Genomic DNA, 15,486 nt, shown 5'->3' on the forward strand with positions numbered 1-15,486 from the left:
TAGAACACCAGCTAACTGTAAATTGCCATAGTCCCAGTCGGTAAAAAAAAAAAAAAAATGTTTCGGCCTGCCCGCCTGTGGGGAAAACAATCTCTGGTTACCTTCGTTAGCCAATTGGCTCACAGCAAAAACTTGACATTTTTCAAACACCATTTTCTTGTCTGCTTAAATTACAAAAACAACATTTATGAAAAGTACATGTCTAAAGATTACTTTTCAACTTCGCCTGCTCCCGAGCGTTCTCACTACTTAGACAAATGTAATATTGTAGGGCTTCCCTCGTGTCCCTTTTCATGACTGGGCTAACGTTAGGGTCCGTGCTATCCGGGCTCCTCAGGACATCCCTACCCCATTGAAGTTGACATGTAAAATGGTTAAGGGTTATGGTTAAGGTTAGGGTAAGTGTAGGGGTTTAGGTTTAGGTTAAGGGTAGGGATGTCCCAAGGAATCATGAATAGCACTGTCATGTAGAGTAGGCCAGAAGGCTTAACTGGGAAAAACCTCTACCAAATAAAACGATGGCGGAGCCGCAAAAGTACTTCCGTGCAAGGGTGTTTATTTACATAGTGATTCCAGAAGAAAAACAGTACTGCCACCAAAAGTATACATTATGGGGACAGCTAAACAATGGTGCCCCATCTACAGCTCAATCAAAAATCCACCCTTTGAAATGAGAGTCTCCTTTTGTAGGGGAAGCTCCTCTCATCAAAACATACCAAATTCATTAATTAATTAAGTCATTACAAACATCAAAGTCTACATTTTCCACTCAGCTAAACATATCATGTATTATCTTCATTGAACCTTTGCAATCGGTTTATCATAATACAATATAGTACAATATAACACATTTACAGAATCCCATTCGGGACAGGCACTACAAAGCCAGCCCGATTGACATAACTCGGGTCCTTATTCCAGCAGACCCGGAAGCTACAGAGACGGAGAGAGAGGAACAGAAACAAAACAAACAGAGCGCTCATCCAAAACATTGATAAGTACAATAAACGTAACTTAAATTAATCATGAAAGCTTGTCTGCCTATTTCTTATACCATACCAAACTGTTACCGACGGGAGGTAAGAATAATGTGTGTAATGTATGAACTCAGATCGCTAAGTTAACTTGTGTCGACCAACATTGCTAACTGAGCTGGAAACTGAGCAGGGAGGGGAGATGAGTGTGTGTGTTAGTTTACCAAATGCTGCCCGCGGCCAGTAACGGACTTCTCCGTCACATTACCTTCCTCCTCTCCCGAAGCGACCAGGTTCGGTAGCGGGGATAGGTAGTCGCCTTGACATTTTATTTTCCTGCCTTGTGACTGACACAACCGGAAGGGATGGAGCTCCAGAGACCATATGGTCACGAAAGCATTTCGGTCCTTCATGGTCTGGATCTAGGTCAGGGCTCTGTGGTCCGTGTGCAGGTCAAATTCTCTCCCAAGAAGGTAATATTTTGGATAACTCGTTTTGATTGTTTTGAAGCCACGCGTCCAAAACTTCGTATTCACTAGCTTGCAGATTGTTAGCAGACTGAGACATTGGTTTGTTTCATTTTGAATATAAAAATGTATCTTCACTAGTTAGTCGTAACTAGCTAACTTATGTGTATAACGTTACTTGACCTTGTGTTATATTTCTGATGTCTGTGGGCTGAATACCATGCGGATATTGGCCAGCTAGTTACTTCAGTTCACACGTGTACTGGCATGGAATAGCCACTAAGCCCAGTCAGATAAATAGGATGAGAAACGACTCAGCGGTTTGTTCGATCTGAGCGGTCTAGTTTTAGAAGGTCTAATGTCATTGTCTGGAGTACTCAAGATTCAACATGTCAAAACATTAGCCAAAGTCTTGCGACGAGACGGATCCATTTAGCCATTCAAAGAACAGTGTTCTTACATTGTGTTCAGCTAAGCAGCTAGCTAGCAAAGCAGAGAGCCAGCTAGTTATTTTTTTACTTTACATAGCTAGCCTGGCTTAATGATATTTAGGACAAGTCAAAAAGTGTACCCTGTTTCTGGTGTATGTGTTTTTCATGAAAGTCGTTTGCTACAACAAGTGGCAACTTTTGTTTTAAAGTTTCATCACAGAATTGTAAGGAGGCACAGTTACCGTGGAAACGGTCTCAACCGCACCTCTTTTTCTAGATCTGAATGCTCCATCTTTAGTCAGATGTTGTACAACACAACATGATACAACTGGCTGGTTTGATCTCTCTTCTCATGTCAACTGTTATATCTGAACTGGGCTTCATTACTTTACGTCTAAGCTCTAGAAAATATATTTGAACAGAAATGTTTAATTTTTTTCCAGTCATGACAATAAATAAATCTACATCAATGCCTGGTATGCCTCGGTTTTCCATTGTCGATTATTGGAGCAGAATCCGATGGGTAAGCACAGATTTTTAGCAAAGTACATTGCATCATGTTTGTTCCATCATTGTTTCCCCTAGCTGGCCAAGAGCAATACAGTTTTAGCTGCCTAATAACACAGTAGACATCTAGCCGATGGCTTTGTTGAATTTGTGTTTGTGGACTCGAATATGCAAATTCATAATTTAATATCATTTGACAAAGTAGAAAAAAAAAAGCCTTGCTTCAGTGGAGTATAGACTGATCCCCGTGTAGCTCAGTTGGTAGAGCATGGCGCTTGCAACGCCAGGGTTGCGGGTTCGTTTCCCACGGGGGGCCAGTATGAAAATGTATGCACTCACTAACTGTAAGTCGCTCTGGATAAGAGCGTCTGCTAAAAATGAAAAATAAAATACAAAAAATAATGCTAGGCATCTATGTAGCTAAGCTGGTTTAGGAAAATGCACTACCCAAGATTTACTTTGAGTACTGATGAGATACTCTCTCAATATTATCCTACTGCACAGAGATGACTGTTATTCCCCATTTGAGCTGTAGGGAGACCTAGCCCAAAGATGCACATGTATTGAGTGTATACGACTGTAACGTGACATTGAATATGGAAAAATGTATTCTGCCTAATAACCTCCTTTATCCAGTGATTAAACAAATACTAACTCCATCCTAAACTGAATGTTTTTACCCTGGAAATCTAAGACTGATGATCATCGAAGACAATTCTGTCATAGTTGTCAACTGGTAAAAAAAGGTATTCCAGATTGTGATTGATGGAGTATGTTTTGATTTGTTGTCTATCTAGATGAGGGTTGGCCTACTCCAGTCATCGGGGGCCTGATCGGTGTCACACTTTTACCCCAGCCCTAGCTAACACACCTGACTCCAATAATCAACTTATCATGGTCTTCAGTTTTAAAATGTAATTCGTTTAATCAGGTGTGAATAGTTATAGGGCTGGGGGGAAAGTCTGACACCAATCAGGCCCCTGAGAACAGGAGTTGTCCATCCCTGATCCAGGTCTACATCTGAGCTGGAGTCCTTCCAGAATCACTTACTCATGTACACGGTATGTTTTCTCTCCTCCAGTCGGAGGCTGGACCCCCTGCTGACAGCACCTGATTACAACCTTCGTAACCTTGGAGAACATGAAGGGCAATAAGATGTGAGTCTGGAACCCTGCTGACAGCACCTGACTACAACCTTCGTCACCTTGGAGAACGTGAAGGGCAATAAGATGTGAGTCTGGAACCCTGCTGACAGCACCTGACTACAACCTTCGTCACCTTGGAGAACGTGAAGGGCAATAAGATGTACGTGTTAGTTGTCCTCTCGATTTTGAAAAAGGTTTATGATGTAAAACCAAAAAAATTACAATTTCTTAAACTCATTACAATATAATACGTTATCGCTGTTATTTTCAACAGATGTCAACACTACAGTTTTGCGCTGATAGTAACGAATTCTATAGATTAATATTTTAGTCTATCTTTCAGCTAAAGGAGACTCTACAACAAGTCTCGAAGGTGAAGTGTCTACGCATTGAAAACCTTAAAAAGACTACACCTATATCCCAGAACTTCAGAGAGCAGTGTTGAAAAGACTCTCAATTGGTGCCACCAACAAGAACGGCTGAGCTGCTACGCAACACAGGATGCAGTTAGCACACCTTTGAGCTGGGAAGGACTGGAGCTTTCCCAGGAAGTGTGAAAACCTACAGAGTTCTCAGAATTGGTTGTTGAACGAGGTTGGCCTACAACCAAACATATAAATAAGGGAAGTTTGTGTGGGCGACAACAACACTTTGTGCATTCTTTACCTAGCATATAGTCATCATTGTACTTTTGGAATGGTTTTTAGAATGATTTACTAAACTGAAATGACAGAATATAGCCAAATGTTGTGTGATATGATTGTAATGTTGTGAAACAGGTAAACGGTACCACATCTCGGCCAGCCTCTCTTCTTGCAGTCGGACAGACCTTTCAAGGTCTTCCTGTCCAAGTCTTTCTGCAGCTCTGCCTGTGCCCCTGGACGGTCTTCGGCTCTTCAAAGCTGGAATCTTACAGAACAAAAACATTTACACAACACGGTTATTAGGATTGTATTGTAATGTTCACTACATGGTCTTATGTATCAACATATAACACTTCTACAATCCATACACATCGCCATAGCTCTCGAGAATCAAGGGGCCATCCCAGTAATGTTATTAGCTAGCTAGTATAGGAGTCAGAGAAGGGCAAAGGACTTCTCAAGGTTATTTTCCGTGAATGCAGAGCTATGCTACTCATAATTAATTATTGGACACTGCTTTTATTACGTAAGTGTGATAGCTCATTTACTAAAGCTATCGTCATTTTGCTGTCTTGTACCAGGCAGGGAAATTGACGGTAGCTCTACCAGTCAAAAGTTTGGACACACCTACTCATTCCAGGGTTTTTCTTTATTAACACTATTTTTTACATTGTAGAATAATAGTGAAGACTAAGCTATTACCTAGCAGCCATGTACAGTTTGCTAGCTAAGTTAGATAGCTGCCTTGACATTGCTTAAGTTAGCTACCAACGTCAATATTTTTTATCACTATATAAAAATGAGAATTATAGCGCGTGTATAACATTTTTAGTACCTGTTCTGAAAACATTGTTGCTAAAATGGAATCGAGTTATCATCAATCTTTGTCCGTAACTATAACGACATCTGCATCCACAGTCTCAGACTTCCCAACTCTTCTTCTTATTCTAAGACATCATGACGGTCCGCAAACAAACGTTTAAAGTGCATGCCGCCACCTACTGTGCTGGAATGTACGATCAATCATGATCTTCCCAATTCTGTACTACCATGAAAATAAAAATTCAAAACCAAATAAATCCCTAACTTCTACCACACCCTCCCCCCAACAAAAACCTCCCGAACCCCATTAAACTCTATCTGTATCATGCTGAAACACTCCACCCTTAGGATTGTTCAGCATGTCAACAACCATTTCAACAGTAACATCTGTTACCCCCAATATCTCTTTTGCCGTCTCCACGATAACCTTCAACCTGGCATTTCTGCTTTCCACAACCCGAGTCGTATTGATAACCTTACTAATGAACGCTATGACGTCAACTTCATTCAGTATTAAAAAGTACCCTTTGACACCGTATGTTCATGAGCACAAGAGTTCTGAACAGGCCTCTAAACCATGCCAGGACCATCAGAAGCAGGAAAGTAGGTCAACTTAAGTTCCATCAGTCCGCACTGTAGTTCTACCAATCTGTTTCACGGCCTCTGCATATGATACATCATGACTGATCCTATGCGGTCCTCTGTAGCTCAATTGGTAGAGCATGGCGCTTGTAACGCCTGGGTAGTGGGTTTGATCCCCGGGACCACCCATACGTAAGAATGTATGCGCACATGACCGTAAATCGCTTTGGATAAAAGCGTCTGCTAAATGGCATATTATTATTATAATAGTCATGTTCCCCTCCACACTTGGCACATATGTTCTTTCCTTTACACTGAGCAGTTACATGTCCCATTGTTTGTCATTTAAAACACAGCGGTGCATTATGGGACAAATTCTCTAACATTGAAACTAAGAAATCCTATCTGTACTTTTTCTGGCAAGACTTTCCCAAACCTCAGCATCACTGATAAGCTTTCACTTCTTTGACCCTCTTTCCTACTGATCAACCTTTTGGCCTTAATCACTCTGCCTCCCTTCACATTTTCTTTAATATAATCTATGGACATAGATATTGGGACCCCAGTGATGACTCCCCTCAATCTAGCATAACCACCAGGGACATGGCTTTTAATCTTCTTCCCATTAAGCTCCTTGACCCTCATCCTCCCGCTCCATACCATCAGAACTGACAGCCATATTGTTCGTATTCCAGCACAGCTGTTGCTTCACCAACCTGTTCTCTATTTCCTCCATCTCGTCCGCAACTACTCGCCACCATTTCCGGACCTCCAACCCTCTCTCACACTACAATGGCGAACTCTGCTGCGGACCCCCAATTTCCCAACTCTGTTGGGTTGTCACTCGTTACCACAGCCACAAAGTCTCCGAGCGGATGTTGATGTATCACATAACTCCCTGCCGACTACCTATGAGAGTGGGGGGGTTCTTGGAAAGTGAGTTCTAATCCAGAAAATATACCGTATTGTAACAAGAGGGGTCTCCAAAAACACCTGTACACACAAATTTACGCAGTGCAGCTGGTCAAGTTCCTTAAAAAACATATTTTTCTTAGGTGGAATTTCAGTACTTCAGCATAACGTTTTTTTTTTTTTACAGGTTTCCTCATGATTCTATTTAAAGTCATGTTCTCAGAACATTAAGAAAACTTTCCATAAAAACCACAAGAAAACATTAGTAACGTTCAAAGAATGTTCTAACAATGTTATTTTGAAAACATATACATTCAGTTTTCAGCATCAACAAACTATCTTGTTAAGTGTGTTGGCCGCACCCACTAATTAACCACACCTGGTCTTAATGAGTGCTTGTTTCCTTTGAAATTATTTGAATAATAGAGATAGATAGAGGACTCAGCATGGATATAACCTGTTTTAGCATGGACATTTCCATTGCTATTGGACATTTCCATCATCTACCATTTTAAAGTAGTCAAGTGAATCAACTGGGTGGGGATTCCAATGGGTTGTAGCCTCAATCGTGCTGCCACAGATGCTATAATGGCACAGATATAAAGATGAGTCCTCTATCGATCTCTATGGTTTGAATAGACTCAAATGAACAGCTTTATATGAGTTGAGAAAACATGGCACGTTAGCTCCATCCTGGTGGCGCAGTGAACGAATTCCATGGATACAGAATAGAAGATTAGTGGTTTGAATCTCACTGAAGCTGTGCCACAATCAAAAAGAAATGTGTTTGCGTGATTGATGCCTAAGCAAATGAATTTCAATGTGTCCTATCTGTGCTTGGAGTTCAAAACAGCTAACCTGAGCTAGCAGTGTTATTAAAACATGTTCTCAGAACATTATTTAATTACCTTCAAATAACCGATCATTTCCGTTCTCAGAACGTTAATAAACCTCCCAGGAAAACTTTCAGGGAACCATAGTAAAACGTTCTCAGAAACTCACTGCAACCTAAAAATGGACGTTTCCAGAACAGGCTACATTTTCACTTCCATTCTCAGAACGTAAAAAAAAAAAAATGTTTAGTTTTACCAGTCAGGAAACCTATGGCTTCGTTCCCAGAACCAATGGAAAACCAAAAACGTAACTTACCACAACTTCCAAGAAACCAAATGTCTGCGACCGGTGCTACACTTCATGTATGCCTCCTCTGAAACCTGAAAATACTTTAATTTAATTACATTTTAATTTTGGTCATTTAGCAGACACTCTTATCCAGAGCGACTTACAGGAGCAATTAGGGTTAAGTGCCTTGCTCAAGGGCACATCGACAGATTTTTCACCTAGTCGGCTCTGGGATTAGAACCAGCGAACTTTCGGTTACTGGCACTACGCTCTTAACCACTAAGCTACCTGCCGCCCACTTTGTGCATGAGTGTGCATTTCAACAACGGTCCTTTGCATTTGGATCAAGTTGATGAAAGATATTTTCAAGGTAATTCAAAATCACAGGCGGCCGGTGACACCTTAATTGGGGAGGACGGGCTCATAGTCATGGCTAGAACGGAAAGAAATGGAATGGTATCGTACACATCAAACAAGTAGTTTCCAAGTGTTTGAAACCATTCCATCCATTCCATTCCAACCCTTACTATGAGCCCGTCCTCTCCTCAGCAGCCTTAATGGGGAAGGCATTTGTGATTCAGACTAAAGAAATGCATACCAACCCTTGAAGCATGTGTAATGTGGGAACCACATGTAAAGCTACCAGGGAGTTGGATGACTTGCTTGATAGAAGTCTGGAGTGATGCAGCACAGACCACACAACTAACCGAATACCCCTCCCTTTAAAAACTTGGGCTGCATCCCAAACTGCACCCTATTCCCTATGTAGTGCACTACTTTTGACCAGAGCCCTACTTTTGACAGGACACAGCCCTGGAGTGGGCCGCAGACCTAACCTCAGCCCTCTCTCTCTTCCTCTCCCTAAACATAGACCTAACCTCTGAGATGTCTCCCTATGAGCAGAAGACATTGAATAGATGTTGGAAGTTTTGTCTCAATTATGGTGTTGTCTGTGAGATAAAGGGTCTGGATGGGGTGGGGTCAGTCCCTCGTTTGATCACTGATCCTATTTGATGAGGTTTTAATCTCCCTTTTGACCTGGCCAGGGGGTGGTGTGGTGGAGGGGAAGAGAGAGAACACACACACACACAGTGAACCAGGGAGTGGAGGGGAAGAGGGAACCTTATTTTACATAATTATTCAGACTCTTTGCTATGAGACTCGAAATTGAGCTCAGGTGCATCCTGTTTCCATTGATCATCCTTGAGATGTTTCTACAACTTGATTGGAATCCACCTGTGGTAAATTCAATTGATTGGACATGATTTGGAAAGGCACACACCAGTCTATATAAGGTTCCACAGTTGACAGTGCTTGTCAGAGCAAAAACCAAGCCATGAGGTTGAAGGAATTGTCCGCAGAGCTCCAAGACAGGATTGTGTCGAGGCACAGATCTGGGGAAGGGTACCAAAAAGTTTCTGCAGCATTGAAGGTCCCCAAGAACAAAGTGGCCTCCATCATTTTTAAATGGAAGAAGTTTGGAACCTCCAAGACTCTTCCTAGAGCTGGCCGCCCAGCCAAACTGAGCAATCGGGGGAGAAGGGCATTGGTCAGGGAGGTGACCAAGAACCCGATGGTCACTCTGAGAGAGCTCCAGAGTTCCTCTGTGCAGATGGGAGAACCTTCCAGAAGGGCAACCATCTCTGCAGCACTCCACCAATCAGGCCTTCATGGTAGAGTGGCCAGATGGAAGCCACTCCTCGGTAAAAGGCACATGACAGCCCGCTTGGAGTTTGCCAAAAGGCAGCTAAAGGACTCTCAGACCACGAGAAACAAGATTCTCTGGTCTGATGAAACCAAGATTGAACTCTTTGGCCTGAATGCCAAGCGTCACGTCTGGAGGAAACCTGGCACCATCCCTACGGTTAAGCATGGTGGTGGCAGCATCATGCTGTGGGGATGTTTTTTCAGCAGCAGGGACTGGGAGACTAGTCAGGATCGAGGGAAAGTTTAACGGCGCAAAGTACAGAGAGATCCTTGATGAAAACCTGCGCCAGAGCGCTCAGGACCTCAGACTGGGGCGAAGGTTCACCTTCCAACAGGACAATGACCCTAAGCACACAGCCAAGACAACGCAGGAGTGGCTTCGGTACACGTCTCTGAATGTCCTTGAGTGGCCCAGCCAGAGCTCGGACTTGAACCCGATCTAACATCTCTCAACCTTACAGAGCTTGAGAGGATCTGCAAAGAAGAATGGGAGAAACTCCCCAAATACAGGTGTGCCAAGCTTGTAGCGTCATACCCAAGAAGACTCGAGGCTGCCAAAGGTGCTTCAACAAAGTACTGAGTAAAGGGTCTGAATACTTATGTAAATGTAATATTTCAGCTTTTTATGTTTTATAAATCAATAAAACTTTATAAAAAACAGTTTTTGCTTCGTCGTTATAGGATATTGTGTGTAGATTGATGAAGAAAAAAAAACGCTGTAATCAATTCTAGAATAAGGGCTGTAACGTAAACAAAATGTGGAAAAAGTCAAAGGGGTCTGAATACTTTCCGAAGGCACTGTAGGTGATAGGGCGCCATTTAGCATGCACTTTATGGAATAAGTTAGATTAAGCTATTTAGCTACTAGATAATCCTGGAATATGTCCCTGTAGATACTGCAGCTAATTCATGGTGATCAGTTTGTCTGGATACTATTTATATTTATATATATATTTATATTTATACTTATTTAGGTAATATATGCCACTCAGCAGACACTTATATCCAAAGTAACTTACGGTGAATTGATACATTTTTGTTTGTAATCAAAATGGGTGTGTGCGTGATCCTTTATCTGAGTGAGGAACCCTGAATGAGACTAATGATCTTTGAAGATAATTAATTCATCTCGTGATGCAGCCAGAGGATACATCTTTATAAAATACCATCAATAGGAAGACTTGTTCACCACAATGGATTTATATTTCATTGAAGTAAAATATAGTCCTGGCCATAATCACGTCTTCTGTTACATAACGATGTTTGTCTTTCCTTGTCACTCATCATTTTTCTTTGCAATTAACAAGGTGATGAGAAGATGTTTCAGTAGCAGTACTTTCTGGAATCTTCTTTCATCTCGAGAAAATCTTTTCTTTTCTTTCTTTCAACTGCTTTTTCCGATGGAGAAGGATAGAGAGACCACGATAGCAAGAGAGAGCGAGAGAGAGAGAGAGAGAGTGAGAGAGTGAGAGAGAGTGAGAGAGAGAGAGAGAGAGAGACAGAGAGAGAGAGAGAGAGAGAGAGAGAGAGACAGAGAGAGAGAGAGAGAGAGAGAGACAGAGACAGACAGAGAGAGAGACAGAGAGAGAGAGTGAGAGAGATAGGGAGAGAGAGACGGAGAGAGAGAGACAGCGAGACAGCGAGACAGAGAGAGAGAGAGAGAGATAGCGAGACAGAGAGAGAGACAGAGAGAGAGAGACAGCGAGACAGAGAGAGAGACAGAGAGACAGAGAGAGAGACAGAGAGAGAGACAGAGAGAGAGGGAGAGAGAGACAGCGAGACAGAGAGAGAGACAGAGAGAGAGAGACAGCGAGACAGAGAGAGAGAGAGAGAGAGAGACAGACAGAGAGAGAGACAGAGAGACAGAGAGAGTTTGAGTTTTTATAAAACCTTTATTTTATACTCAAGTGTTAACATAAATAATGGCACACTGCCTTTTCAGAAATGAAAAAAAATGTAATTCCTAAATAAAATAAAATAAAATAAAAATACAAAAGAACATATACATTCAACTCATTTCATCAACAAAAAATAGTTTCCCCTCCTCCACAAAACAAACCGCTCTTTCGTAAGCCCACTTCTCCTCAAACAATGGGAGATCTTTTACAGCTGAGAAGAACTCAAAATCCACTTTTATTCTTGCTTTCACTAATCCTTTAAAAACACATCTTACATCCTGCCCATATCCCGTTTCTATCTTATGTTTCCTACTCAGAAAAATTGACATCTTAGCTTGCCCAAAATAAAATTTAACAGTTGACATTTTCTTTTCTGATGCTTACTATATTGAAACCCCAAAATAAAAACAGTGTTATTGAAAATCTCCCCTACAGCTTTAAACAAAGACTCCAGCATTTCCAAGAGAGGTTTTATCCTCTCACACTCCATAAAACAATGAAAAATTGTTTCTCTTATATTACAAAAAGGGCATCCATCTCCAACATCTGAGTTAATAACAGACACAAAAGCATTAACTGCAATGATGCCATGCAAAACCCTCCATTGCATATCCCCAGTACCCTTTTGTAACGGTGGCTTGTACAGTGCTCTCCATGCTGGCTTTACCTTGTCATCAATGCCCAATTTTACCCTCCATGGAGTGTCTTTTCTATTTTTCAATTTATCTTTATTCAAAACCTTGACACACCCCCTGTATAAGTCTTTCCCATTCACCTCATCCAAACCCACCTCTTCCAACCCTCTCAAATCCAGTAATAACGCCTTTCTTTCTGACTCTGGGATATTGGGTGTAATCCCTAGTCTTGGAAATGAGACGTTTTCATCTTGTACATTCTTCTTGTGACTATTAAGCATACCCCACTCTTCTGCTGACAGAGCCTTCCTGCAGCTTCCCAGCAGTTGTCCGACAATCCTTTCCGACCTCACCCCCAAATGTTCAGCCACCCTTCTTCCATCCATTAAGGCGGTCCCAGCCATGGCCATTAACTGTTTTAAGGTGATGATTTTGCCCTTCACCAGAATCTTGGAGAAATATGGAACAGCTGCAGTTGTACAATCCAGTCTTGCCCCATACACCAGAGGTTCCTCCAACAGCCAATGCGCTGACTCCGCTGACGTTCGTCTGGACACCTTCATAATGCTCCACACCCTAAGAAGGCCTCTGTAAAACGGAGGTACTCCCTCCCTAGAAATCTGGCTACTATCAACCAAAAATAAAGCTTTCTTTAAACCTAATCCCCCAACCTGCTGTAATACAAGACCTGCCACCCCTCTCCAAACCACATTTTCCGGTCCATAAAGCAACCTTTGAATAAACTGAAACCGGAAAGCAGCAGCCCTACTAGCAAGATGTACAAGACCTTGTCCCCCCTCCTCTTTTGACAAATACAAAACACTTTGTGCATCCAACCCAATAGCCCTAGAGACGTCCAAAAAATCACGAATCAGAGAAATGTTATCCCCTATCTGCCTGCCAGGAACACAGTAGGACTGGTCCGTATGTATGATTTGCCCCATCACCTCCCTCAGCCTGTTGGACAAAGCCTTGGACAGGATCTTATAATCAGTGCACAATAGAGCCACCGGCCTCCAGTTCTTCACCTCCCTAGGGTCACCCTTTTTGGGCAGTAGGGTGAGGACAGCCCTTCTGCAGCTTATTGGTAGTAACCCTCCGGTTAAACTATCATTAACTACTGCTAGCCAATCCTCTCCCAACATAGCCCAAAAAGACTTAAAAAAGTCAACGGGAAGCCCATCAATGCCTGGTGCCCTTCCATTTTCCATGCCTTTTAATGCAGTGTATAGCTCCTGCAAAGACAATGGTTGCTCTAGCTCAACCTGAGCTTCTGCAGCCACCTGTGGGAGCCCATCAAGGAACTGCTGTGTCACTGTTTCATCCTCTTTGTACTCACACTTGTAGAGCTCAGCATAGAACTCTACTGCCCTCTTTCTAATTTCACTAGGGCTAGTAAGCTCCTGTCCAACAGCTGATTTGAGACAATGAATAATTTTTCTTTGTCCATTCTTTTTCTCTAAACCAAAGAAAAATTTGGATGAGGCATCCATTTCAGAGATTCCCTGAAACTTACTTCTCACCAATGCCCCCTGTGCTCTGATACCCAGCAGGTCTGCCAATGTAGCTTTTTTCCTCTTGAGGGCCTGAGTATGGCCTCGATCTCCTGTGGTCTCAACCAACGTCATGAGTTCCACTATTTCAGTCTCTAGGGCTTTCATTGATTTGGTGATATCCCTGGTGACATTCCTCGTGTATTGATTACATAATTGTTGAATCTGGATTTTCCCTATATCCCACCACTGTTGAAGGGATACAAAACGGGCCTTTTGAGACCTCCACCTCTCCCAGAAAAAACTAAAACATTTCCTGAAGTGAGCATCACTCAATAAAGTTATATTAAAATGCCAATATGCGCTTTTGGGTTTTACATCGTTAATGAACACCACCTCTGTTATTAAACAATGATCAGAAAATCCCACTGGGGTTATCACACTTGATTTACAGACCTGAGATTGATGCTCAAAACAATAAAACCTATCTAACCTGGCCATAGAGATGGTGTTCTCTCTCACATGCGCCCAGGTGTACTGTCTCGTGCCTCCATGTTGACTCCGCCAAATATCACACAGTTCATGTGTTACAATGAGGCGTTTTAAAAAAGTCCTTGAGGCTATATGAGGTTCTTTGTGATTTCTATCTAAATCACTGACTGTGCAGTTAAAATCCCCAGCAATAAATAAATAATCTTCATTATTACATTTCTCAATGGTATTTGATAATGTCTCTAAAAAACATACCCTCTCAACTGCCACCACTGGGGCATATACATTTATCAGACACATAGTGATGTTTTCATACCTTGCTCTAACTTTTAATAACCTCCCCTCAACTACCTCTTCAACCTCATATGACAAAGGCAAAAACCCTTTTGAGAACAAGATGGCCACACCCCCACTTTTTGAGTTTTTATGACTACACACCACTGTCCCCCGCCACTCCTGTTGCCACATAACTTCATTTTCCAAATTACTATGCGTTTCTTGTAGAAAATGTATGTCACTTCCCTTTCCCCTAATTAACTCATACACTGTGGCTCTTTTTTTAACGTCTCTTGCCCCATTTACGTTTAAAGAAGAAATCTTAAAACTGCTCATGGATGAAAAAAAAATACAGAGGAAGACACATAAACCACATCTCTTTACAGAGTTAAGGCTGCGACTGAACTCTTTCATTTTCTTTAGAATTTACATCACTCATCACTCTCGTGACCACTTTCTTGAGTCTAGCAATTTCAGGGCTTGTCAAACCTCCCCCTGTTATTTTTGACATCAGAAACTTTGCTGATTCAATAAACAATTCACTTTCAGGGAAAAAATCTGTTACATTATAATCCTGCATATATTTCTTCCCTTTTGTCAACTTCAGAAATTGACGTACTTTCTCAATTCCATACATCCCTTCCACCCCATTTATCTCACTATTTTGTTGTGACGCATCAGATGACTCACTCTCGCTATCCTCCCCAGAATAAAACTCCACCATCTCTACAACCTGTTTATCTTCAACTGATTTATCAATCTCTACCTTTCTCTTGGAATTAGACCCTTCACCACCCCTTACATTCTTCCTCTTACTCCTCGGTACTTTGAAAACAGCTGCTTCCTTTTCCATTATTTCAATCTCCTCCTGACCTCCACTTTCATTTTCCAGCACCACCTCAGCAACGGCAGTCGCAATCTCACCGACTTTTTCCCCTCCTTCTTTGTTCTGATCTACCACCATTGCCCCCGTATCCACACTGCCTTCCTCTCCTACTTTTCCTACCACATCTGCCCACCTCCTCCCTTCCCCAGCACCCGCACCCTTAGCATGTTCATCCCTTCGCGGTGGTGCATTAGCTGCACCAGCACTAGAGCTGCTACCAGAATCTGCGCGCTCATTCTCGGGACAATTACGCACCAAATGCCCCTCTCTTAGCCAAAGCATTTCATTGATTCAGTAGAAGCGTAGAAGACATAATCAAATCCATCTATCTTAAAACTGAATGCTAAATTCAGTTCATCAATGTCCTTTTTTAAAATCATATGCACTTGTCTCCTATGAGACACGACATGTTTCAACAACGGATATTTGCATCCAAAAAGAACCTTCTTTATTGTTGATACAATTTGACCATGACGAGATAACTCTCGCTTCA

At 42.0% G+C, this 15,486-nt stretch overlaps 1 protein-coding gene and 1 long non-coding RNA gene across 3 annotated transcripts in view; both read left to right on the forward strand.

Annotated features, from left to right (window-relative positions):
• The first annotated feature begins 651 nt into the window (after positions 1 to 651).
• Positions 652 to 4,443, forward strand: LOC311140947. 2 transcript variants are annotated; one of them, XR_014614191.1, is made up of 3 exons: positions 652 to 2,395; positions 3,461 to 3,684; positions 3,856 to 4,443. It is a non-coding gene; the product is annotated as an uncharacterized lncRNA (long non-coding RNA). The 2 variants fall into 2 exon arrangements; XR_014614192.1 differs by having other exon boundaries at positions 652 to 1,079.
• A 682-nt stretch (positions 4,444 to 5,125) lies between these two features.
• Positions 5,126 to 15,486, forward strand: part of LOC311141882 (integrin alpha-2-like) — a gene marked incomplete at both ends in the record, with an annotated part of 50,424 nt that continues 40,063 nt past the window's right edge. Inside the window, one exon of the mRNA XM_084177378.1 lies at positions 5,126 to 5,181. Within this exon, the coding sequence (XP_084033504.1) occupies positions 5,126 to 5,181 (56 nt within the window). The remainder of the gene's footprint in view (positions 5,182 to 15,486) is intronic.

Source organism: Coregonus lavaretus (genome assembly GCF_964263955.1).
Source record: "Coregonus lavaretus genome assembly, chromosome: 14".
Taxonomy (NCBI): domain Eukaryota; kingdom Metazoa; phylum Chordata; class Actinopteri; order Salmoniformes; family Salmonidae; genus Coregonus; species Coregonus lavaretus.